General features: G+C 45.4%; 1 protein-coding gene and 1 non-coding gene across 2 annotated transcripts; one reads left to right on the top strand and one right to left on the bottom strand.

Annotated features, from left to right (window-relative positions):
* Positions 1 to 1,143: 1,143 nt before the first annotated feature.
* On the bottom strand, positions 1,144 to 2,145 carry LOC147963419 (uncharacterized). Its single transcript, XM_087529565.1, has one exon. The coding sequence runs from the start codon at positions 2,143 to 2,145 to the stop codon at positions 1,144 to 1,146; it is 1,002 nt and encodes a 333-aa protein (XP_087385691.1).
* Positions 2,146 to 15,103: 12,958 nt separating this feature from the next.
* On the top strand, positions 15,104 to 15,177 carry TRNAI-GAU (transfer RNA isoleucine (anticodon GAU)). Its single transcript has one exon. It is a non-coding gene; the product is annotated as a tRNA-Ile (tRNA).
* Positions 15,178 to 23,826: the final 8,649 nt, after the last annotated feature.

The raw sequence follows: 23,826 nt of genomic DNA, 5'->3' as shown, positions 1-23,826 counted from the left end.
GAGAGGGATGCCAAGATAAGTAATGGGCAGCTCCGCCTTCATGCATCCCACCTGGTCAATTGTTGCATCCGCCTCGGGGTCACCATTGAGGGTAGTGGCGGAGCTTTTGGCGTAGTTCACTCGGAGGCCGCTAGCTTCACTGAATATAGCCAGGATCGCGCATACGGCCTCCACGTCGCCATGCGTGGCGTGGCAGAATAGCATCACGTCGTCGGCGTACAGGGATATGGCCGGAATGTCTCGTCGGGGGTGCAGCCGCTGCAATATGCCGGCGTCGTGGGCGCGGCTGATTAGGCGCCCAAGGATGTCCACGGCGAGCACGAAGAGCTGCGGAGATACGGGGTCTCCCTGGCGCAGCCCACAGCGATGCCAAACTGGTGGTCCCGGTTCACCGTTGATCATGATCCGAGTGCTCGAGGATGATAGCAAGATCGCGAGCCACTCCCTGAAGCGAGGTCCGAATCCGTATTGGCCAAGAGCCTCGAAAAGGAAGGGCCATGACAGGGAGTCGAAGGCGCGCTTTAGGTCTAGCTTGAGCATCACTCTCGGAACCACAAGTTGGTGCAGCAGCTTCATCGATTGCTTGACGAGGACAAAGTTGTCGTGCAAGCTCCGTCCCGGAATGAAAGCGTTCTGGTGGCGGCTAACCATGTCTCCCAGTCTGGGCGCTAGGCGGAGCGATAGCACCTTCGCGAAGATCTTCGCCACAAGGTGGATGAGGCAGATTGGCCGGTAGTCGCGGAGTTGGCACGCGTCTACTCGCTTTGGGAGTAATGACAAGAGGGCCTGGTTGAGCTTGCTGAATCTGCGACCGCGCAGCTCAAAGAGCTGCTGGAAGACGTCGAAGAAGTGTTGCTTGATGATGCTCCAGCAGGCCCGCAAAAATTCCACGGTGAATCCATCCGGCCCCGGTGCTTTGCGAGCCGGGAGGCGCTTGACAGCGTCCCAAATCTCCTCCGGGCTGAATGGTGCCTCGAGGTCAGTCAGGTCATGGGGCTCGATGATATACGATAGATCCAGCGTGTGGTTGCGGGCGGCGGAGGAGCCAAGAAGCTCGTCAAAGTACGTGAAGGCCGCTTGGGCCATTCCCTCCTGATCAGTGATCACTTGTCCATCGGTCACAAGGCGGAATATGTGATTCTTCTATCGGCGGAATGAACATTGCCGGTGGAAGAAGGCTGTGTTAGCATCGCCGTCCTTGAGCGTGGTGATCTGCGCTCGTTGCCTCGCGATTGTGCGCTCGAGAGAAGCCAGCCCCAAGTATGAGATATTGAGCTGTTTTCGCAGCCAATCTTCCGGGGGAGAGAGCGCGCGATCTTCCTGGGCTTTGTCAAAACGCGATATGAGCTCGCGGGAGATGGCCATCTTGTCACGAATGCAACCCTTGGACCTAGTGCTCCAACTCGTCAGTGCGCGGGCCGTGCTCTTAAGGCGTAGCATGAGGCGTCGGAAAGGGTCCGGGTCGTGCACCGATCCCCAGGCCGCAGCAACCGTGTCGTGGAATCCGTCAAGCCGCAGCCAGAAATCCTCAAAGTGGAACCTCCGATGCACGACGTGCGTGGGTGCACAGTCAAGGAGGAGCGGGCAATGGTCGGACACGACGGAGGCAAGGCATCTCAAGTGGCAGTCACCATGCGCGTCCTCCCAGTCCACGGTGCAAAACACGCGGTCTAGGTGCACCAGGGTGGGCGGGGTTTGCTCATTGGACCACGTGAATCTTCTCCCATTGAGGTATACCTCCTTGAGCGCAAGATAATTGACGAGGCGGCGGAATCTTCCCATCATGCGGCGATCCAGGTTGCCGTTATTCTTGTCTTCATCACGAAGGATCAAGTTGAAGTCACCGCAAAGCAACCAAGGCCCTGGGCAGTCCGCACGTATATCGCGAATCTCCTGTGGAAAGGCGATCTTTTCCGCGTCCTCCTGGGGGCCGTAAACGACGGACATCCACCAAGGCGTGCCACTGGCGGTTGCCACTCTTGCGGTGACGGCGTTTGTCGTGAACAGGGGGTCAGTGATCGACACGGCCCTGCTCTTCCACGCGAGCAGGATGCCTCCCCTCGTGCCGTTCACCGGAAGGTATGTGTAGTCGTCAAACTGCGAACCGAGGGCATCGAGGACAACGGACGAGCACATCAAGGCCATTTTAGTTTCTTGTAAGCATACAATGGAGGCGGTGGTGTTGAGCAACGATCTAAGGGCAAAGCGCCGGGCACGCGCATTGAGGCCGCACACATTCTATATAGCTATCTTGATGTCATGATCCATGGGTGCAAATGATCGACGAGGCGAACGTCGTGGTATCCCTATGGCGAGCTGGCCAACCGAGCGGTGGCCGTCGTAGCAGCCGCGGTAGAGAAGTCCGCGGGTAGCTCTCGGTCTACTAGGGCAGCGATGACCGTGAGTATCGAGAGCGGGATGGGTACCGCAAACATGTCATCGTACGCCTTCATCTCGGCCGCGGTGATCCTCTGGTTGGTCCCGACTATCCCGAGCGTACGGAGGATCTGAACTTGCGCGCGGCGCTCGGCGGTGGGTGGCGCAGCCGACGAGACGGCAGTGGTGGCCGATCGGCCATGTCTGGGCGTGAAGTTCAGTGGGCGGCGCGGTTTCTTCCCTGGGGTTGGCAAGGCCGCGACAATGTGCTTCGTTGCTGCTGCGAGAAACTCGCCTAGAGTCCAAGTCTTCGGCGTGCAGGGGCGTGCGCGAGATCGGCGCAGCGTGATTGGCGGCGACGCGAACCTCCCCGGTGTCGGACGTGGGGAGCCATGCTGGGCTCCCATAGGCATAGGGGCGACGGGGCCCACGACGTCCTCCTGCATGGTGGGCTGGGCCTGGGGCCTGTCCAGTCATGACTCGTCCATCGGGGGCGCGGGATTGGGTGGTTGCGAGTCTGTCGGGGACGGCGCGCTGGCCTCCACGTGGGGTCCGGTGGGCAGGTAGTCGCCGTCACCAGGGCCCATCCCCCAGTCGCTGGCGTGGGGGGGTTGTTGCTTTGCCCCGACCGAGCCGCAGAATGGCCCACAGGCGCTAGCGGTGTATCAGAAACCACGCAGGCGGCGTCCAGATCCCGACAATGCATGGGATCGGGCGAGCCGGACATGGCCCCCACGCGATCGTCCTCGGGCGCGCCGTTCCCAGCCGGGTTCGAGTCCCGCACTGGTTCCAGTGAGTTCGCGGCCAACGAGAGTTCGTCATCTGGGGCCTTGCCCGCCACCACGCCCACCATCGGGGCCGCAGCAGCCAAAGTGTCGCCACCAACTGGCGCGGTCGTCGTGGTTCAGGGGACAACTGCGTCCCCGACAGTCTTATCCACAGGGCCCGCTTGCAAAGTGCCCCTTTGTGATCCTCTGCCTCTTCCTTTTCTGGCGCGTCGACGAGGGGGGTGGGTCCCCTGTTGACCAGGCCACAATGGCATGCAAAGTTCCCGGCCCAATACGGATGGCGGCGCGCCCTCGCCGGCGGGAGCAGGCCAAGCATGCGACATGGCGAGTCCATCCGCGCGTCCGGGCCGGTTTTGTGCTGGCCACAGCGTGTCGTCCATGGCCATGCCATCAGTGCGGCCGGGCGGCGCGACGTCCGTACGCCGGCGCTTGCGGCCCCGGCGGCGCGCTCTTCCTTGGCCTGGTGCGCGGTTATGGTTGTCATGGGCGCCGTCGTGCGCATCATCCCCACCCTGTCCCGTGCCATGCTGGCCACGGAGAACTGGAGCGCTAGCTGGCTCGATGTGGGCCACAACAATGGCAATGGGGTAAGTGAGGATCCTGATGGTGGGCTTGTCGGAACTCAGGTGCGCAGGGGTCTGCTCAACGATCTCCAGAACAGCGGCGCGGCGGATGCTGTCGGGGTGGTGAGTGCACGCGGCCAACTTGAACGTCGCAAGGTTGGCCCTGGAGCGTGTCCTGGGGTGAAGGCGCTCGATCCAGCAGCTCGTTCCCAGGACGTGCTCTGCAGTGGACAGGTGCCAAGCCTGTGCCGGAACACCGCGGAGCTCTAGTTCGATGCAGTTCTCGAACTCGCCGGAACCAGCGTGTGCTAGTTTGCTCCATGGCCTGTGTTGGGGAACGTAGTAATTTCAAAAAATTTCCTACGCACACGCAAGATCATGGTGATGCATAGCAACGAGAGGGGAGAGTGTTGTCTACGTACCCTCGTAGACCGAAGCGGAAGCGTTGACGCAACGTAGAGGAAGTAGTCGTACGTCTTCACGATCCGACCGATCCAAGCACCGTTACTCCGGCACCTCCGAGTTCTTGGCACACGTTCACCTCGGTGACGCTCCCCGGGCTCCGATCCAGCAAAGCTTCGGGGATGAGTTCCGTCAGCACGACGGCGTGGTGACGATCTTGATGTTCTACCATCGCAGGGCTTCGCCTAAGCACCGCTACAATATGACCGAGGTGTAATATCGTGGAGGGGGGCACCGCACACGGCTAAGGAACGATCACGAAGATCAACTTGTGTGTCTATGGGGTGCCCCCTACCCCCGTATATAAAGGAGTGGAGGAGGGGAGGGCCGACCCTCTCTATGGCGCGCCCTAGGGGAGTCCTACTCCCACCGGGAGTAGGATTCCCCCTTTCCTAGTCCAACTAGGAGTCCTTCCATGTATTAGGAGTAGGAGACAAGGAAGGGGAAAAGGGAAGAGAAGGAAGGAGGGGGCGCCGCCCCTCCCCCTAGTCCAATTCGGACTAGTTAATGGGGGGCACGCGGCCTGCCTCTCCCTCTCCCCTAAAGCCCAATAAGGCCCATATACTTCTTCCCCCGTATTCCCGTAACTCCCCGGTACTCCGAAAAATACCCGGACCACTCGGAACCTTTCCGATGTCCGGATATAGTCGTCCAATATATCGATCTTTACGTCTCGACCATTTCGAGACTCCTCGTCATATCCCCGATCTCATCCGGGACTCTGAACTCCTTCGGTACATCAAAACTCATAAACTCATAATATAACTGTCATCGAAACCTTAAGCGTGCGGACCCTACGGTTCGAGAACAATGTAGACATGACCGAGACACGTCTCCGGTCAATAACCAATAGCGGGACCTGGATGCCCATATTGGCTCCTACATATTCTACGAAGATCTTTATCGGTCAGACCGCATAACAACATACGTTGTTCCCTTTGTCATCGGTATGTTACTTGCCCGAGATTCGATCGTCGGTATCCAATACCTAGTTCAATCTCGTTACCGGCAAGTCTCTTTACTCGTTCCGTAATACATCATCTCACAACTAACTCATTAGTTGCAATGCTTGCAAGGCTTATGTGATGTGCATTACCGAGAGGGCCCTGAGATACCTCTCTGACAATCGGAGTGACAAATCCTAATCTCGAAATACGCCAACCCAACATGTACCTTTCGAGACACCTGTAGAGCTCCTTTATAATCACCTAGTTACGTTGTGACGCTTGGTAGCACACAAAGTGTTCCTCCGGCAAACGGGAGTTGCATAATCTCATAGTCATAGGAACATGTATAAGTCATGAAGAAAGCAATAGCAACATACTAAACGATCGGGTGCTAAGCTAACGGAATGGGTCATGTCAATCAGATCATTCATCTAATGATGTGATCCCGTTAATCAAATAACAACTCTTTGTTCATGGTTAGGAAACATAACCATCTTTGATTAACGAGCTAGTCAAGTAGAGGCATACTAGTGACACTCTCTTTGTCTATGTATTCACACATGTATTATGTTTCCGGTTAATACAATTCTAGCATGAATAATAAACATTTATCATGAAATAAGGAAATAAATAATAACTTTATTATTGCCTCTAGGGCATATTTCCTTCAGCCTGAGGGAGAGCGAGAACCGCGGCGAGTTGATGAAGTGCTCTTCGTCGAGACGGCGCTTGGTGGTGTGTGAGCCGAAGAGGATCAAGAAGTCCTCGGGGTGGTGCTCATGCACAGTGAAGTCGCCGTCGGCCAACTCGAACGTGTCGATGAGCACAGCGGAGACCTCAGCGCCGGACACACGTGGTCGGTTGCCGGTGATGGAGGCGACCAAGCCGCGGCTGAGGACGTCCTCCGCATCCTCCATCTCGACGGAGTGGGCCATGATTACCCGCACGGGCTCGGGCTCCGGCGTGCGTGGGAAGGAGCCACGACCAGGGCGGCCGTCTGCGGCAGGGGTGGCGGCGGAGGCACGGCTCGGCACGGCGGGTGGGTGCCATGGCGCGTGGCCGCATCCACGGCAGAGGGGGCGGAGGTGCGGGCTCGTCCGGCGGCATCGCGACGCCTGTTGTCGCAGGAGCACGAGTCGTGGCCGGACTCGAGGCATCGGCGGCAGCGTATGTCGTTGGTGCAGTCACGGACCCGGTGGCGATGGTCGAGGCAGCGGAAGCAGAGCCCCGCGACCTCCTCCGGCGATGGGCTACGACGGTGCAGCGGCGGGGGCTCGGCCCAGCCGGGGAGCGCGGGCGGTTGCCGCGGTGCCTGCGCCGCGGCTGCTGGAAGCCGTCCGCATCGACTTGAACTCCGCCGGAGATGCGGTGCACCTCAGAGCGAGGGCCGAGGCGTGTTGCGGCGGGCAGTCGGGGGGGGGGGGGGGCCTCCGGCGGGGTCCGGGCGACGTCGCTGTAGAAACGCAGCGAGGACTCGCTCTCCGATTCGAACACGCTGCCACTAGAGGACACGCGGTCGCCGTCGGAGAGGGTCGCTCGGCGCCCAGCAGGGTCAGCACTGGAGGAAGCCATGGCGGGGGCCATGAGGGGAGGGGCTGGGAGAGGCTCGCGGTTGGGAGGAGGGCCGCCGGCGGGGATTCGACGGCAGCTGGCTAGAGGTGGGAGAGGGCTAGGCAGGGATGCTTTATCAGATTAGGTTGTAGTATTTCACACAAGTGCAGATATACGTAAAGCTCCGGATGTGGCTGCAGTAGTTATCTTTCCATTATGTATTAGTTGTTTATTGTACGTCGAATGTTTTCACAAGGCTACACAATTTTCATCCTTTGGTTCGCTTTCTTAGATATATAGCGCATTTATCTGACATGATAGATGCTATGGATTGTACAACTATTTACTCGGCTAAAGGATATGCATTGCATCCCCATGGCAGGATATAAGGCACATATTTAGTTAACTGCATGTTTTCTATGGTACTCAGTTTAAAGAATCCGTTTGTCTGATTCAGTTATTAGCATGGGCATGAGACACACTCATATATAGTGAGGATAACAGAATATATCACTTGAACATTTAGTTTTACATTTTCCCCACCAAACCGCACGATCACGTCACTCTTTGGGCGTTGTTGTCGCTGCTGATTGTCAGCGTCAAATTCATATCCGATTATCATAGTGGAAAGCATATATAAGTTGTTCGAGATATTCGTACATGACTCCAGCAACTATATCTCTTGTACGAGATATAATGTACTTATTTAAAGGGAAGCAATTTGTGCATGCATGCTAGAAATGCTCCTAATCTGATTTTTTTACACGTTACTCCTAATCAGTTCTATGCCACCTAGATTAAATTCTATATATCTGACCTGAAATCTCTGAAATTATGTACGTTCAGATGTAGAAATTACTATAACCTATGGCTTAGTACTTTTTTATGTGGAGGTGAGCACAATACGAATGTGTGTGCTCACATAATCATCTAATCATTAGGTTGTCGTGGTCAGCAACTGAGATAATAGTTCTTGGCACACAAACAAGCATCTTCATGACTTCATCATAAGATGGAAGAACTAATCTAGAATGCATCGACTAAGCTTGGCCGAGCTAATTAACTTTAGCTTTGACCAGGCACTAATGGCATGATTCCACATTTACGATACTAAGAGAACTTATCTGCAATCTGATTGTTGTGCCATAGCTTCATTTCTTCCATGTAGTGACAATCTTGCAAATATTCTGTTTTCGATAGAGACAACAAATTTAGATTCAGTTTTGTATTTCGAAAATCGGCAATTTTAAGAACTTTTTCAAGTCAGATTTGATATAGGGTTTGAAAGCTTTCTATTCTATATGAATAGAGCCGAGCAGACTATAGATTCTCAACATGGTGTAGTGTCAATGGATATATATCTATCTGTGTGTGTGTGTGTCTATATATATATATTTGTGTTGCTATCATCTAATACTACTAAATCAGTTTATCCCGGCGGTTACTATTTATTCTTTCATAAGTTAGTACAGCTATATTTGTGTTGAAATTTCCCTTTTAGTTTAATCTACAAAAACATAACAAATTTCTCTAAAAGAATTCTCAGTGTATTTAATCCATTCACTCTAAATCAGTTTCCCATTACTCTAACAAAAATAAATCGCAAAAAAATTAAGCAAGTTAAATTTAGATAACATATGAGTTAGTTTATTCTCAACAAAAATGTCTCTTAGTGATTGCGAAATAATTATATCCTATATAAGACTAAAACATGAAATAACTTGATGTGCACTCAAAATATAACTACCACTCATAAAAATCATTACATATTGCTAGAGTTTTATCTTAAACAAAAAACAAATGCAAACAAGAATTTAAAATATAATTAAAATTGTACATAATTATATTAATTACATCTTTTCATAAAATATAATGAAATTTTGTCATCTTCAACAATATAATCATATATTCATAGTAATAGGTATTAAAATTTCACCTTTAGAAAATAACAATTTCTAAAATATGTATTATACAATGAAGAGTGTAATTAGGAGTAAAAACATGTCTACATAAAATTGAATTAAATATTTATAATATTTTTAGCAAATTAAAGATGATGCCTTCGCAAAATAAAAAATTGGTAAAAGGAATAATTATATCATCTAACCTTTGTAAGTAATAGACTTTTCCTAAAGCATGATATATGCAATATCTTTGACGACAATGTTCACTCATATATACAAAAATGCTAAATAATTTTATAGCATTATAAATTACTATTAAAAATGTAAACCTATAAGGACGCGACCAATTTCTCTTTACGCAATGCGAATAATATGTGCCATTTTTCAACTGTCTAACGTTCTAGCCCGCGCATCGAGCGGGCCACTTTGCTAGTTCCTCAAAAAATAGTATGTTTTTTTAGTCTAAACACATTTTATTCATTAATCATCAGCCAAATACATTGGGATACAATTTAGTTCCGGACGATCGAGAAGCCACAGATGGCGTCCTAAAGAAAGGCCTAATGTGTCCTTAGCCTGGCTATGAGCCATAATATTAGTTTCACGTCCCTCAAAGATGAGAGGAAATGCCGTGAACTGTGCCGAGGTAGCTTTAATCTCCTTGACGATGCTCCCATTTAAGCCTCCTGCATTGATTTTGATATTTGTAACAACTTCTTTGCAATCAGAAGGTATTATCACATGTGTGAGTCGAGATCCCGGGCTAGAGAAAGAGCTTCTCGACAAGCTAGCATTTACAAAGTAGTCGGGTCTGTTATGCCATCAAACTTTATCGCTGAAGCACCCAGGTATTTGACTGCTCCATCTGTACACACAGTACTGAAAGATCAAGTACTTCAGTTCCTCGCCATTGCCCCATCTACCTTGATCTTAGCAAAACCTGCCGCTGCGTGGGCGAGGTGCCCTCGCTATCAGCAATGGGTGTGTCCTGGCTGGATCACTCACCGAGCTCCTGGATGTAGTTGTTATGAAGTGATGATTTGCATGGGGGGTCTGAAATTGTTGCTCTTGGAGAGATTTTCTACGTGCATACCAGATAGCCCATAGTGTAACCACCACTTTAACAAAATCATCATGTTGCAAGCTATCAATTAGTGTGAATATCCACATTCTTGCTTCCGGTTCCTTATTGTTCTCAACAACTTCAACTAGGTCTGGGTCATGCAAAGCCCACACGCATCTTGCCATGTTACAATGTAGGAGCGTGTGCTTCCAAGGATCATCCCGTCCACAAAGACTACATTAAGGAATTGTCGACATGTTCCTACTCTTTAAGAGATCAGTTGTGGGTAGTGATTGCTGAGCTAACCTCCATAAGAAAGTTTTAACATTTAAGGGAACGTTTGTTTTCCACATGCTTGTCCAGTCATTCGGACCCCTCTCTGAGTATGAAGATTCCGTTCTGCCCTCGAGCCATGCTTCGCGGCGTAACTTCGTAGAGACTAACATTCTATAGACCGAGCGAACTGGAAAAAAACCCGCTCTTCACATGGGTCCAAGACCAGAAATCGTCCACCTGACATGTGCATAGGGGAATATAAGCAATAGCTTGTACATATGTAGGCAGGAAAGTTTGAGCTAGCTTGTCCATGTCCCACGATGCATCCACTGTTATCAGTTCGGCCACCACTTGGCGCGGGTCCAGTACATTACTTACAATGGGCCACATATTAATGTCCCGGGGAATCAAGTTATGCTGCCAGATCGGCGTGGATGTCCTGTCCTCTACTCTGCTAGTAAGGCCCTGTTTCATGGTGCCCCTACCATCCAATATCTATGGCCAGATTTGCGAAGGGGAATTCCCAAGCTCAGCATCAAGAAAATCTGAAGTAGGAAAGTATTTAGCCTTTAGTGTTGAAAAGCTGGGTCCATCAATATGCGCCAAGCCTGACGGCCTAGCAGGGCAAGTTTAAAGAGTTCAATATCTCGAAAGCCGAGACCTCGACAAGATTTTGGCCTTGTCATAGAACTCTAGGATACCTAGTATGGCTTTCTCCTACCTTCTGTACTACCCCACCAAAACTTCCAAATAAGAGTATTAATATGCTCGGAAAGGTCATGCAGGAGCTTAAAACAAGACATAGAGTAAACATGTACTGCCTGAGCAATCGAGTTGATAAGAACTTCCTTACCACCAACTGACAGGATCTTCTCCATCCATCCCTTCACTTTTTCCCACACTCTATCTTTCAAGAACTTGAAGGCACCATTCATAGAATTTCCAACATCAGTCGACATTCCTAGATATCTCTTAGACAAAGACTCATTTGGGACATACAAGGCCTCCTTAATTTCAAGCTTTAAACTTTCAGGACAACTTTAGGGAAGAAAATAGAATACTTTGATAGATATTCCTTTTGATGGGACACGTTACAATAGGACTCCAAAAGAGAGGACAACTCATTAGCTCCTTGACTACGTGACTTGACAAATAGTAGGCTGTCATCTGCGAATAGCAAGTGGTCGACCGGCGGTGCCGACAATGCCACTTTAATGCCACATAGGTGGGATGACTTATTCTTATTTTGGAAGAGATACGAAAGGACCTCTGCTGCAAACAAAAATAGGTAAGGAGATATTGGGTCCCCCTGTCGGATCCCCATCATTGTCTTAAGTTCTTCTATTTTTTTCTCCATTAAACATCACGGAGAATTTCATTGAACTAACAATCTTCATTACAAGAGATTCCCAAGTTACTGCAAACCCCAACTTTGACATGATATCCTCAAGATAAATTCCCTCGACCAGATCATAGGCTTTCATCATATCCCATTTAACCGCACAAAATCTATTTTTCTTTGCATTATTGCTCTACATCAATTGTAAACACTTGTATGTTGTGATAATATTATTAGTAATGAGACGTTCATTGTTCTTCTGAGATGATATCGGAAAGAACTTGCTTCAGATGATTAGAGACCACTTTTGAGGCAATTTTGTAAAGGACATTGCAAAGGCTAATAGGATGAAACTGAGTGAGTTGGATGAGGTGTTTTACCTTATGGATAAGAAAAAAGATTGTCTCATTTCTTACCTCTGGGCTCTCTTCACCTTGCAAAATTATCAGAAACGTGTTGGTGACCTCAACCCCACAGATCTCCCAATGACACGGAATGAAGTGTGCGGGGAAGCCATGTGTTTTGGGCGCCTTTGTTGGAAATATATGAAAAAGAGCTGTCTTCATGTCCTCATTAGTGTATGGAGCAGTCAACATAGAACTCATCTCGTGAGTAACCTTGACCAGAACGCTATCAAAAACATCTTGCACACCCGGAAGACCTTCTGCTGTGAAAAGGTTTTGGTAAAAAGAATTCACCATAGATGCCATCTCCGTGGGTCTTGTGTTGGCGAGCCGTCTTCCCTCTCTAAGTGTTTTATTTTGTTTTTTCTATGTCGCATGCTCGCTGGCCTCTCGAAGTAATTGGTATTTTTGTCCCCCTCACGCAACCAGTCCGCCCGTGAACGTTGTCTTTACAGTATCTCCTCCATATGATAAAGCATGACCAGGCGATGCGAAATTTTTATCTCTGCATGTAACGGGTCAGAACATTGGGTGTCTCCTTGCAAATTGCTAGTGCCTTTTTTAGTTTCTTAATCTCTGTGCACATGTTACCAATATTGGCACCGCTCCATTGAGCCGGGCATGTTGACAAGTCAGGCAAGGTTTTTGCGGAGTGCGGCGACAGACTGAGCTACATGCAAATTCGCCCATTATGCCAACAGTGCATCTGGGAAATTATCATACCTTTATGAGAAAATTTGAAGATAAACAATTTTGTTGTTTTATTTGCTCCGGCCACTGGTTCCAACTGCAGACGAATATGACAATGGCCGGATGTTGCTCCCGTCTCGTGGGGCGGAGTGGCCTATTGAAACAAAGCTTTCCACTTGTCAGTGTGATAGTTCATCTTCTTCTAAGATGAATATCTCATCGTGAAATTTCAGAAAATTCAACGATTTTCCTGATTTGCATAATCCTGTTACAAGTTTTAGGGTTTCTATATCCATAACTTACGGTTTATTTTGGAGACAATCTAACAGAACAACATCCGGTTTGTTAATCCTACTTATTACCACTAGAGATTCAATAATCCTTTCCAAGTTCTAGTATCCTCCCGCTCATTTCTTTGACAAGAAAACACTTTCTTGAAAAAATATTCATCCGTGACAAACACTTTGCCTTTTGAACATTTCGATGGAAGGAATTCAAGTCATGTTTCTGAGATATCCTACAATTTAACATTTATCTGGTTTATAAACTCCATAAGTTATATGGTTTCTATTAGCAAGGCTAATATGCGGTGCTCTGTTTAGTGTATATTTATTGTTTCAATTATACCCCAAATTTTATAAAAGCATATTGGTAATAAATAATTCCACAATTATTCGAGTGTTTTCCTAAACTTATGACTCACATAATTTTCTTCAATACTGAAGAATCACTTTATCTTTTGTCATAATGATCCTTATCTTCACTAAAAAAATATTTGAACTCTTCAAATAATATATTCTTAAATTCCTTTGAACTATTCAAATACTTCAGATTTTATGCTAAGTAAATAATATTTTCGTAATCTTTAATGAAGCATAATTATCCACCGCTCCCTCGGTTTTTCATCAAACCTTATACATCACTATGTATTCTTTTATTTGATTTCTCAATCAAGATAATTCAGTAATGCTCAATGAGACTCTGTCGTAATTTTGTACTTATCATATATAAAAATATGGCACCAATATATACGTACAAGCATGTATACATAACATTGGACAATACGTGGATTTTTCATCAGAGGGTCATCAAGATGGGTGGAGCATTATTTAATTATGTCTACACATGCATCATCTAATGAGCCTCACTTAACGAGCAAGTGGATGTACGTGTACATGCAAAGAGCTATGCATGGACATAGCTCACGTACATGCTATGATAGAAATCCCATGCGTGCATGGGGTTACTAGCTAGCTAGCTAAATTGACGGCTATTTGGCTTGACTACCCATGCAAGATGATCGGGACAGGCCGAACGTGCAAGCCGTGACCATGTGCAGGTCTAGCTGCTGCACCGCACGTACAAGGGATAAGTCTCAAAGAGATAACATGCTTATCATTCCCGGGAGAATAACACCTGCTGAATAAAGTCTTCCGCAGAGTACGTGCATCTCATACTTATCCATTCCTGCGGCGCTTGCGTCCACGGCCACGGCACGTATGGCTGGCGTCGGTGCAAGGACAAATGCGAGAAGACCAGCGAGAGGATGCGGCGGCGGCGGCAAAGACACCCGTTGGGGCGGGACGATGGCGACGGCAACACACACGAGGCTGTTGTGTGTCAAGTCAAGCAAGGTACAAACAAAACAAGTAAGACAAAGAAAAATCTCTTCTTTGGAACCTAGCTAAACCTGAGAATCTTCTCCACAAGAAGAAAATAAAAATCACTAATCCAGCACACAAGATTAGAGGAGAAGAAACTCATCAAGCAGCACACGAACAAGCTCTACACATAATCGTGAGGAGAATCCAAACGAACAGAGAGAAAAGAGGTTCAACCTCCAGGTCCATCTACATAGCAGTCGCAGGAACGCCACCGGCACCAAGAGAATGAGTATAGATCCGAGAGATAGCAACCACCCTGCGTAAAAAATTAAAGGCAAAATAAAAATCAATCGAAGCATGGAGAACCTAGGACAATGGAAGAATGGATGTACAACAAGATCACCTTAACAGGCATCACGCCGCGCAGGAGCCATTGAAGCCCGATTCAATCTCCAGATCCGTTTGCGGCCTCGCTCGTCCTCCTGCCGAGCAGACGGCGGGGGCATGGCGGCCGTAGCGCTATGGTTAGCCTGGGCCGAGGGGGCGTCGGGGGAATGGGTCGCATTCCACCTCGTGCGGTGCGGCGAGGCCGACTGGGCGAAGGAGATGACGGCGGTGGGGCAGGGAGGCGCGGGCTGCTCCTGTGATTGGAGGGATAAAGAGACAGAGGGGCGAGGCGGGATGGAGAGAGGGCCACACTAGTGCTGGAGGAGGCGTCTTAGGTCTTCACAAGGGAAGTTGTTGCCCTTTTATACGCCTATGCGTGAAATGACAAAAATTCCTTTGGCGGTGCACTGTAATTGCACGCGGTGGCACACCGGGAGTGAAACTATTCATTGCAATAGTGCTCATGTTCGGTCCGACGGCCTAGGCCTTCCAAGCGCGCGATCCAATGGCCGAAAGTGCATCAAGGAATAGAGATGGACGGCCGGATGTCTCTAATAGTTGTGAGAGCTCGAAGCTTGCCTAGGTTCTTGTTTCTCGATAAACTGATGACCGTGAGAGTGGATATTAAGATAAATGGAGCCTAACTCTCACGCGTCTTGATTTCGCCGTTCTTGGGTATTCTCAATTATTGAAGTATCAAAAAAGCTGTCTATTATTTTAATAAAAAAGGACTATCTGCAAAGTAGTTAAGTCCTGTAGCTCAGCTGGTTAGAGCGCTGGTCCGATGTACCAGAAGTCACGGGTTCATGCCCCGTCGGGACTAATTCTTTTTCTTAATTGCGATTATGCTTTCCTTTCTTGTATATATACTATATATATTGCCCGTACGGCCCAAAACGGATAGCCCAGCAGACGATCCATGAAGGAGCACCTCCGCGTAGCCACGATCGGTTAGTAGTACGTTTCTTCAAGCGACACCATCTGTTTTTTTTAGTATCTATCTATTAGCTAACCAGAAAAAAGGAAATAAGCTAGAAAATCTCACAAAAATTAGAAACATCCAATCGTTAATTTAACACGTCATAAAATTACAGCCCTTTGATCTTCCCAATACCCTTTGGACATAAAACTTGATAAAAATTACCCACCAATGCCAAGTAGTCCATACTAATCCTGTTTGTGAAAAAAAAATCTAGACTAACCCTCAACTCACCTCACGTCAAAGCAAAAAAAAACTCAGCTCATCTTCCGTGTAAAAGAAAACCTAAACTCACCTGTACGCGCGGCCACCTCCTGACCTATCAATCCAATCGCATCTCCCCCCTGCACTCGCCGCCATTAGTGTTCCCAATCTTCCTCCCCAAGCTCCACAAGATCTGGGATACTCGCCCTCGCCCAGCACGACTCCCTAGCCATATTACTCATATGTTAATCGATATACTTGGATTTCAACACATCAAGGATTCAAGGGTTGGACAATGCACAACATGCATTGGCCGGTAACGCGATCATCGTGTCCGGGCGTGTCCGGGAAGATTCGGTATTGACATCAGGGTATTTGTTTCTTTCTTTTTTCTATGAACTACTAATTTCATGGCCAATGTGTTGATGCATAATAAATAAATCTTATAGTTCAGCTTCAGATTTCATTCTATATGTACTACTCATATCGCTTTGATGTGTTCTGAAAGCATCTTGCTATATATTTCATATGGATCACAACTCTGAACTTAGTGACTAATCTGCTGATGCAGAGTTTTGTAATGTTGATTCAGTTTTGTCCCTCTTGCACACACCTTATCCTCGCCATCGCGCAGTCCATTGATGTGTTTGCTCTTCCTCGCAGAGTTGTCGTTGTTGTTCAGATTGATCCGAAGTTCAAGACCACACCTTCAGTCCACAAAGTTATAGTCTTCCAGATCACATCATAAGCCATCTTGTACGTCCCCAGCCTCGCCTTCTCTATCATCACTAATCAGTCTATGTTCTTCCTGAAGAATAATATGGACTCCCTGCATATATGGAGACGCATGACATCAATGAAGTAAAGGCGTGAAACGATGAATGTTCAGTGATGGAGCGGAGAGGACTAAGATGCGTGTATCTGACCAAAGTACAGACCATCCATCCTACAATGGCTGCACGCTGCTGGAAACGGGCACGGTTTAAATTCATTGTGAGTGTCCAGCCTCGCCTTCTCTGTCATCACTCATCAGTTTGTGTTCTTCCTGAAGAATTATATGGGCTCACTGCATATGGAGACACATGACATCAATGAAGTAAAGGCAGGAAAAGATGAATGTTTAGTGATGGAGCGGAGAAGAATAACTGACCAAAGTACAGACCATCGATCCTAAAATGGCTGCACGTTGCTGGAGATGGGCAGGGTTTAAATTCATTGTGACTGTCTCTTTCATCAGGAAGACTTTTTACTGCGAGTGTGGGAATTATTTTCGAAGATAATGTTCAAAATGTTCTGCTTGCTGCACGCAAGGTGTTACAGTCATGCAAGGGTGCGCTGGAAGTAGAAGCCATGGCATGCCAAGATGGCCTTAGATTAGTAGCGACCTGGCCACACCATACTTTTGTTCTTCAATCAACCTGTTGTGTAGTGGGGTGTCAGCTATTCAAAGCACGGATAGGAACCTGTCAAGACACAAGTCCATCTACAAAGATATCAAAGTTGTAGGAACGGTAATCCCCTTGGTGGATAAAAGAAAATATGCGTGAGACAGAGACACAGAGCAGAATTCAGTGGTTCACGAATTAGCAAACTACATTAATTAGAGATAGAGGTTCTGGTGATATGTCCGGATTTTGCATGGACAGGAGCCTATAGAAAGTGTTGTGACAAATGGTTGTAATTGTTTCCTAATTCAGCAAAGCTATATATTTGTTCCGTAAATTAAGTTCTGTTAAAGCTCTCTTTTGACCTAAAAAATAGATTCACCAAATAGTAATACATTGTCGTGATCAAAATGGTGGTTTAGTGCGCGCTGGGTGTTCTTCCAATAAGAGAAACGACTTGCAGGTAGAAGAATGATCATATGATCTCTACTTTCTAATATGCGCAATTCACTATGTCTTCTGTTCATTGCCTGGAGTTCTCGGCAGGACACGATCTCAAAGAATCAATTGGCAGGTTTGTGTACTTTACTTTGGCAAAAACATATTTGATTGTTGCTGAAACTTCTTCGCAGAACCATCCATTGTTTCGGCGAGAAATTCTAGAAGCTGCAAATATAAGGTTATCCATATGCCATATTTATCAAATAGTATTCCAAAGGGTAGAAAACTGACGTGATATATAACTTATCATGTAAATGATGTTATGCTAGACTCTCTTATATGTATGATTTGGTTTTCTTATCGCCTCTTTATCAGATTAGGTTGTAGTATTTCACACAAGTGCAGATATACGTAAAGCTCCGGATGTGGCTGCAGTAGTGATCTTTCCATTATGTATTAGTTGTTTATTGTACGTCGAATGTTTTCACAAGGCTACACAATTTTCATCCTTTGGTTCACTTTCTTAGATATATAGCGCATTTATCTGACATGATAGATGCTATGGATTGTACAGCTATTTACGCGGCTAAAGGATATGCATTGCATCCCCATGGCAGGATATAAGGTACATATTTAGTTAACTGCATGTTTTCTACAGTACTCAGTTTAAAGAATTCGTTTGTCTGATTCAGTTATTAGCATGGGCATGAGACACACTCATATATAGTGAGGATAACAGAATATATCACTTGAACATTTAGTTTTATATTTTCCCCACCAAACCGCACGATCACGTCACTCTTTGGGCGTTGTTGTCGCTGCTGATTGTCAGCGTCAAATTCATATTTGATTATCATAGTGGAAAGCATATATAAGTTGTTCGAGATATTCGTACATGATTCCAGCAACTATATCTCTTATACGAGATATAATGTACCTATTTGAAGGGAAGCAATTTGTGCATGCATGCTAGAAATGCTCCTAATCTGATTTTTTTTACACATTACTCCTAATCAGTTCTATGCCACCTATATTAAGTTCTATATATCTGACCTGAAATCTCTGAAATTATGTACGTTCAGATGTAGAAAGTACTATATCCTATGACTTAGTACATTTTTATGTGGAGGTGAGCACAATACGAATGTGTGTGCTCACATAATCATCTAACCATTAGGTTGTCATGGTCAGCAACTGAGATAATAGTTCTTGGCACACAAACAAGCATCTTCATGACTTCATCATAAGATGGAAGAACTAATCTAGAATGCATCGACTAAGCTTGGCGGAGCTAATTAACTTTAGCTTTGACCAGGCACTAATGGCATGATTCCACATTTACGATACTAAGAGAACTTATCGGCAATCTGATTGTTGTGCCATAGCTTCATTGCTTCCATGTAGTGACAATCTTGCAAATATTCTGTTTTTGATACAGACAACAAATTTAGATTCAGTTTTGTATTTGGAAAATCGGCAATTTTAAGAACTTTTTCAAGTCAGATTTGATATAGGGTTTGAAAGCTTTCTATTCGATATGAATAGAGCCAAGCAGACTATAGATTCTGAACATGGTGTAGTGTCAATGGATATATATCTGTCTCTCTGTGTGTGTGTGTGTGTGTGTGTCTATATATATATTTGTGTTGCTATCATCTAATACTACTAAATCAGTTTATCCCGGCGGTTACTATTTATTCTTTCATAAGTTAGTACAGCTATATTTGTGTTGAAATTTCCCTTTTAGTTTAATCTACAAAAACATAACAAATTTCTCTAAAAGAATTCTCAGTGTATTTAATCCATTCACTCTAAATCAGTTTCCCATTACTCTAACAAAAATAAATCGCAAAAAAATTAAGCAAGTTAAATTTAGATAACATATGAGTTAGTTTATTCTCAACAAAAATGTCTCTTAGTGATTGCGAAATAATTATATCCTATATAAGACTAAAACATGAAATAACTTGATGTGCACTCAAAATATAACTACCACTCATAAAAATCATTACATATTGCTAGAGTTTTATCTTAACCAAAAAACAAATGCAAACAAGAATTTAAAATATAATTAAAATTGTACATAATTATATTAATTACATCTTTTCATAATATATAATGAAATTTTGTCATCTTCAACAATATAATCATATATTCATAGTAATAGGTATTAAAATTTCACCTTTAGAAAATAACAATGTCTAAAATATGTATTATACAATGAAGAGTGTAATTAGGAGTAAAAACATGTCTACATAAAATTGAATTAAATATTTATAATATTTTTAGCAAATTAAAGATGATGCCTTCGCAAAATAAAAAATTGGTAAAAGGAATAATTATATCATCTAACCTTTGTAAGTAATAGACTTTTCCTAAAGCATGATACATGCAATTTCTTTGACGACAATGTTCACTCATATATACAAAAATGATAAATAATTTTATAGCATTATAAATTACTATTAAAAATGTAAACCTATAAGGACGCGACCAATTTTTCTTTACGCAATGTGAATAATATGTGCCATTTTTCAACTGTCTAACGTTCTAGCCCGCGCATCGAGCGGGCCACTTTGCTAGTTCCTCAAAAAATAGTATGTTTTTTTAGTCTAAACACATTTTATTCATTAATCATCAGCCAAATACATTGGGATACAATTTAGTTCCGGACGATCGAGAAGCCACAGATGGCGTCCTAAAGAAAGGCCTAATGTGTCTTTAGCCTGGCTATGAGCCATAATATTAGTTTCACGTCCCTCAAAGATGAGAGGAAATGCCGTGAACTGTGCCGAGGTAGCTTTAATCTCCTTGACGATGCTCCCATTTAAGCCTCCTGCATTGTTTTTGATATATGTAACAACCTCTTTGCAATCAGAAGGTATTATCACATGTGTGAGTCGAGATCCTGGGCTAGAGAAAGAGCTTCTCGACAAGCTAGCATTTACAAAGTAGTCGGGTCTATTATGCCATCACACTTTATCGCTGAAGCACCCAGGTATTTGACTGCTCCATCTGTACACACGGTACTGAAAGATCAAGTACTTCAGTTCCTTGCCATTGCCCCATCTACCTTGATCTTAGCAAAACCTGCCGCTGCGTGGGTGAGGTGCCCTCGCTATCAGCAATGGGTGTGTCCTGGCTGGTTCACTCACCGAGCTCCTGGATGTAGTTGTTATGAAGTGATGATTTGCATGGGGGGTCTGAAATTGTTGCTCTTGGAGAGCTTTTCTACGTGCATACCAGATAGCCCATAGTGTAACCACCACTTTACCAAAATCATCATGTTGCAAGCTATCAATTAGTGTGAATATCCACATTCTTGCTTCCGGTTCCTTATTGTTCTCAACAACTTCAACTAGGTCTGGGTCATGCAAAGCCCACACGCATCTTGCCATGTTACAATGTAGGAGCGTGTGCTGCCAAGGATCATCCCGTCCACAAAGACTACATTAAGGAATTGTCAACATGTTCCTACTCTTTAAGAGATCAGTTGTGGGTAGTGATTGCTGAGCTAACCTCCATAAGAAAGTTTTAACATTTAAGGGAACATTTGTTCTCCACATGCTTGTCCAGTCATTCGGACCCCTCTCTGAGTTTGAAGATTCCGCTCTGCCCTCGAGCCATGCTTCGCGGCGTAACTTCGTAGAGACTAACATTCTATAGACCGAGCGAACTGGAAAAAAACCCGCTCTTCACATGGGTCCAGGACCAGAAATCGTCCACCTGACATGTGCATAGGGGAATATAAGCAATAGCTTGTACATATGTAGGCAGGAAAGTTTGAGCTAACTTGTCCATGTCCACGATGCATCCACTGTGATCAGTTCGGCCACCACTTGGGGCGGGTCCAGTACATTACTTACAATGGGCCACATATTAATGTCCCGGGGAATCCAGTTATGCTGCCAGATCGGCGTGGATGTCCCGTCCTCTACTCTGCTAGTAAGGCCCTGTTTCATGGTGCCCCTACCATCCAATATCTATCGCTAGATTTGCGAAGGGGAATTCCCAAGCTCAGCATCAAGAAAATCTGAAGTAGGAAAGTATTTAGCCTTTAGTGTTCTCGTGCTTAGAAAAGCTAGGTCCATCAATATGCGCCAAGCCTAACGGCCTAGCAGGGCAAGTTTAAAGAGTTCAATATCTCGAAAGCCGAGACCTCGACAAGATTTTGCCCTTGTCATAACACTCTTGGATACCTAGTATGGCTTTCTCCTACCTTCTGTACTACCCCACCAAAACTTCCGAATAAGAGTATAAATATGCTCGGAAAGGTCATGCAGGAGCTTAAAACAAGACATAGAGTAAACATGTACTGCCTGAGCAATCAAGTTGATAAGAACTTCCTTACCACCAACTGACAGGATCTTCTCCATCCATCCCTTCACTTTTTCCCACACTCTATCTTTCAAGAACTTGAAGGCACCATTCATAGAATTTCCAACATCAATCGGCATTCCTAGATATCTCTTAGACAAAGACTCATTTGGGACATACAAGGCCTCCTTAATTTCAAGCTTTAAACTTTCAGGACAACTTTAGGGAAGAAAATAGAATACTTTGATAGATATTCCTTTTGATGGGATGCGTTACAATAGGACTCCAAAAGAGAGGACAACTCATTAGCTCCTTGACTACATGACTTGACAAATAGTAGGCTGTCATCTGCGAATAGCAAGTGGTCGACTGGCGGTGCCGACGATGCCACTTTAATGCCACATAGGTGGGATGACTTATTCTTCTGTTGGAAGAGGCACGAAAGGACCTCTGGTGCAAACAAAAATAGGTAAAGAGATATTGGGTCCCCCTGTCGGATCCCCATCGTTGTCTTAAGTTCTTCTATTTTTTCTCCATTAAACATTACGGAGAATTTCACTGAACTAACAATCTTCATTACAAGAGATTCCCAAGTTACTGCAAACCCAAACTTTGACATGACATCCTCAAGATAAATTCCCCTCGACCCGATCATAGGCTTTCATCATATCCAATTTAACCGCACAAAATCTATTTTTCTTTGCATTATTGCTCTACATCAATTGTAAACACTTGTATGTTGTGATAATATTATTAGTAATGAGACGTTCATTGTTCTTCTGAGATGATATCGGAAAGAACTTGCTTCAGATGATTAGAGACCACTTTTGAGGCAATTTTGTAAAGGACATTGCAAAGGCTAATAGGATGAAACTGAGTGAGTTGGGTGAGGTGTTTTACCTTATGGATAAGAAAAAAGATTGTCTCATTTCTTACCTCTGGGCTCTCTTCACCCTGCAAAATTATCAGAAACGTGTTGGTGACCTCAACCCCACAGATCTCCCAATGACACGGAATGAAGTGTGCGGGGAAGCCATCTGTTTTGGGCGCCTTTGTTGGAAATATCTGAAAAAGAGTTGTCTTCATTTCCTCATTAGTGTATGGAGCAGTCAACATAGAACTCATCTCGTGAGTAACCTTGACCAGAACGCTATCAAAAACATCTTGCACACCCGGAAGACCTTCTGCTGTGAAAGGTTTTGGTTAAAAGAATTCACCATAGATGCCATCTCCGTGGGTCTTGTGCTAGCGAGCCGTCTTCCCTCTCTAAGTGTTTTATTTTGTTTTTTCTATGTCGCATGCTCGCTGGCCTCTCGAAGTAATTGGTATTTTTGTCCCCCTCACGCAACCAGTCCGCCCGTGAACGTTGTCTTTACAGTATCTCCTCCATATGATAAAGCTTGACCAGGCGATGCGAAATTTTTATCTCTGCATGTAACGGGTCAGAACGTTGGGTGTCTCCTTGCAAATTGCTAGTGCATTTTTTAGTTTCTTAATCTCTGTGCACATGTTACCAATATTGGCACCGCTCCATTGAGTCGGGCATGTTGACAAGTGAGGCAACGTTTTTGCGGAGTGCGGCGATAGACTGAGCTACATGCAAATTCGCGCATTATGCCAACAGTGCATCTGGGAAATTATCATACCTTTATGAGAAAAGTTTGTAGATAAACAATTTTGTTGTTTTATTTGCTCCGGCCACTGGTTCCAACTGCAGACGAATATGACAATGGCCGGATGTTGCTCCCGTCTCGTGGGGCGGAGTGGCCTATTGAAACAAAGCTTTCCACTTGTCAGTGTGATAGTTCATCTTCTTCTAAGATGAATATCTCATCGTGAAATTTCAGAAAATTCAACGATTTTCCTGATTTGCATAATCCTGTTACAAGTTTTAGGGTTTCTATATCCATAACTTACGGTTTATTTTGGAGACAATCTAACAGAACAACTTCCGGTTTGTTAATCCTACTTATTACCACTAGAGATTCAATAATCCTTTCCAAGTTCTAGTATCCTCCCGCTCATTTCTTTGATAAGAAAACACTTTCTTGAAAAAATATTCATCCGTGACAAACACTTTGCCTTTTGAACATTTCGATGGAAGGAATTCAAGTCATGTTTCTGAGATATCCTACAATTCAACATT

The sequence above is a fragment of the Triticum urartu genome, chromosome 6A, assembly GCF_056163025.1.
Source record: "Triticum urartu cultivar PI428250 chromosome 6A, HENAU_Tu73, whole genome shotgun sequence".
Lineage (NCBI taxonomy): Eukaryota > Viridiplantae > Streptophyta > Magnoliopsida > Poales > Poaceae > Triticum > Triticum urartu.
Note: the sequence above shows the minus strand (reverse complement) of the source record. Positions and strands in the feature narration are given on the sequence as shown.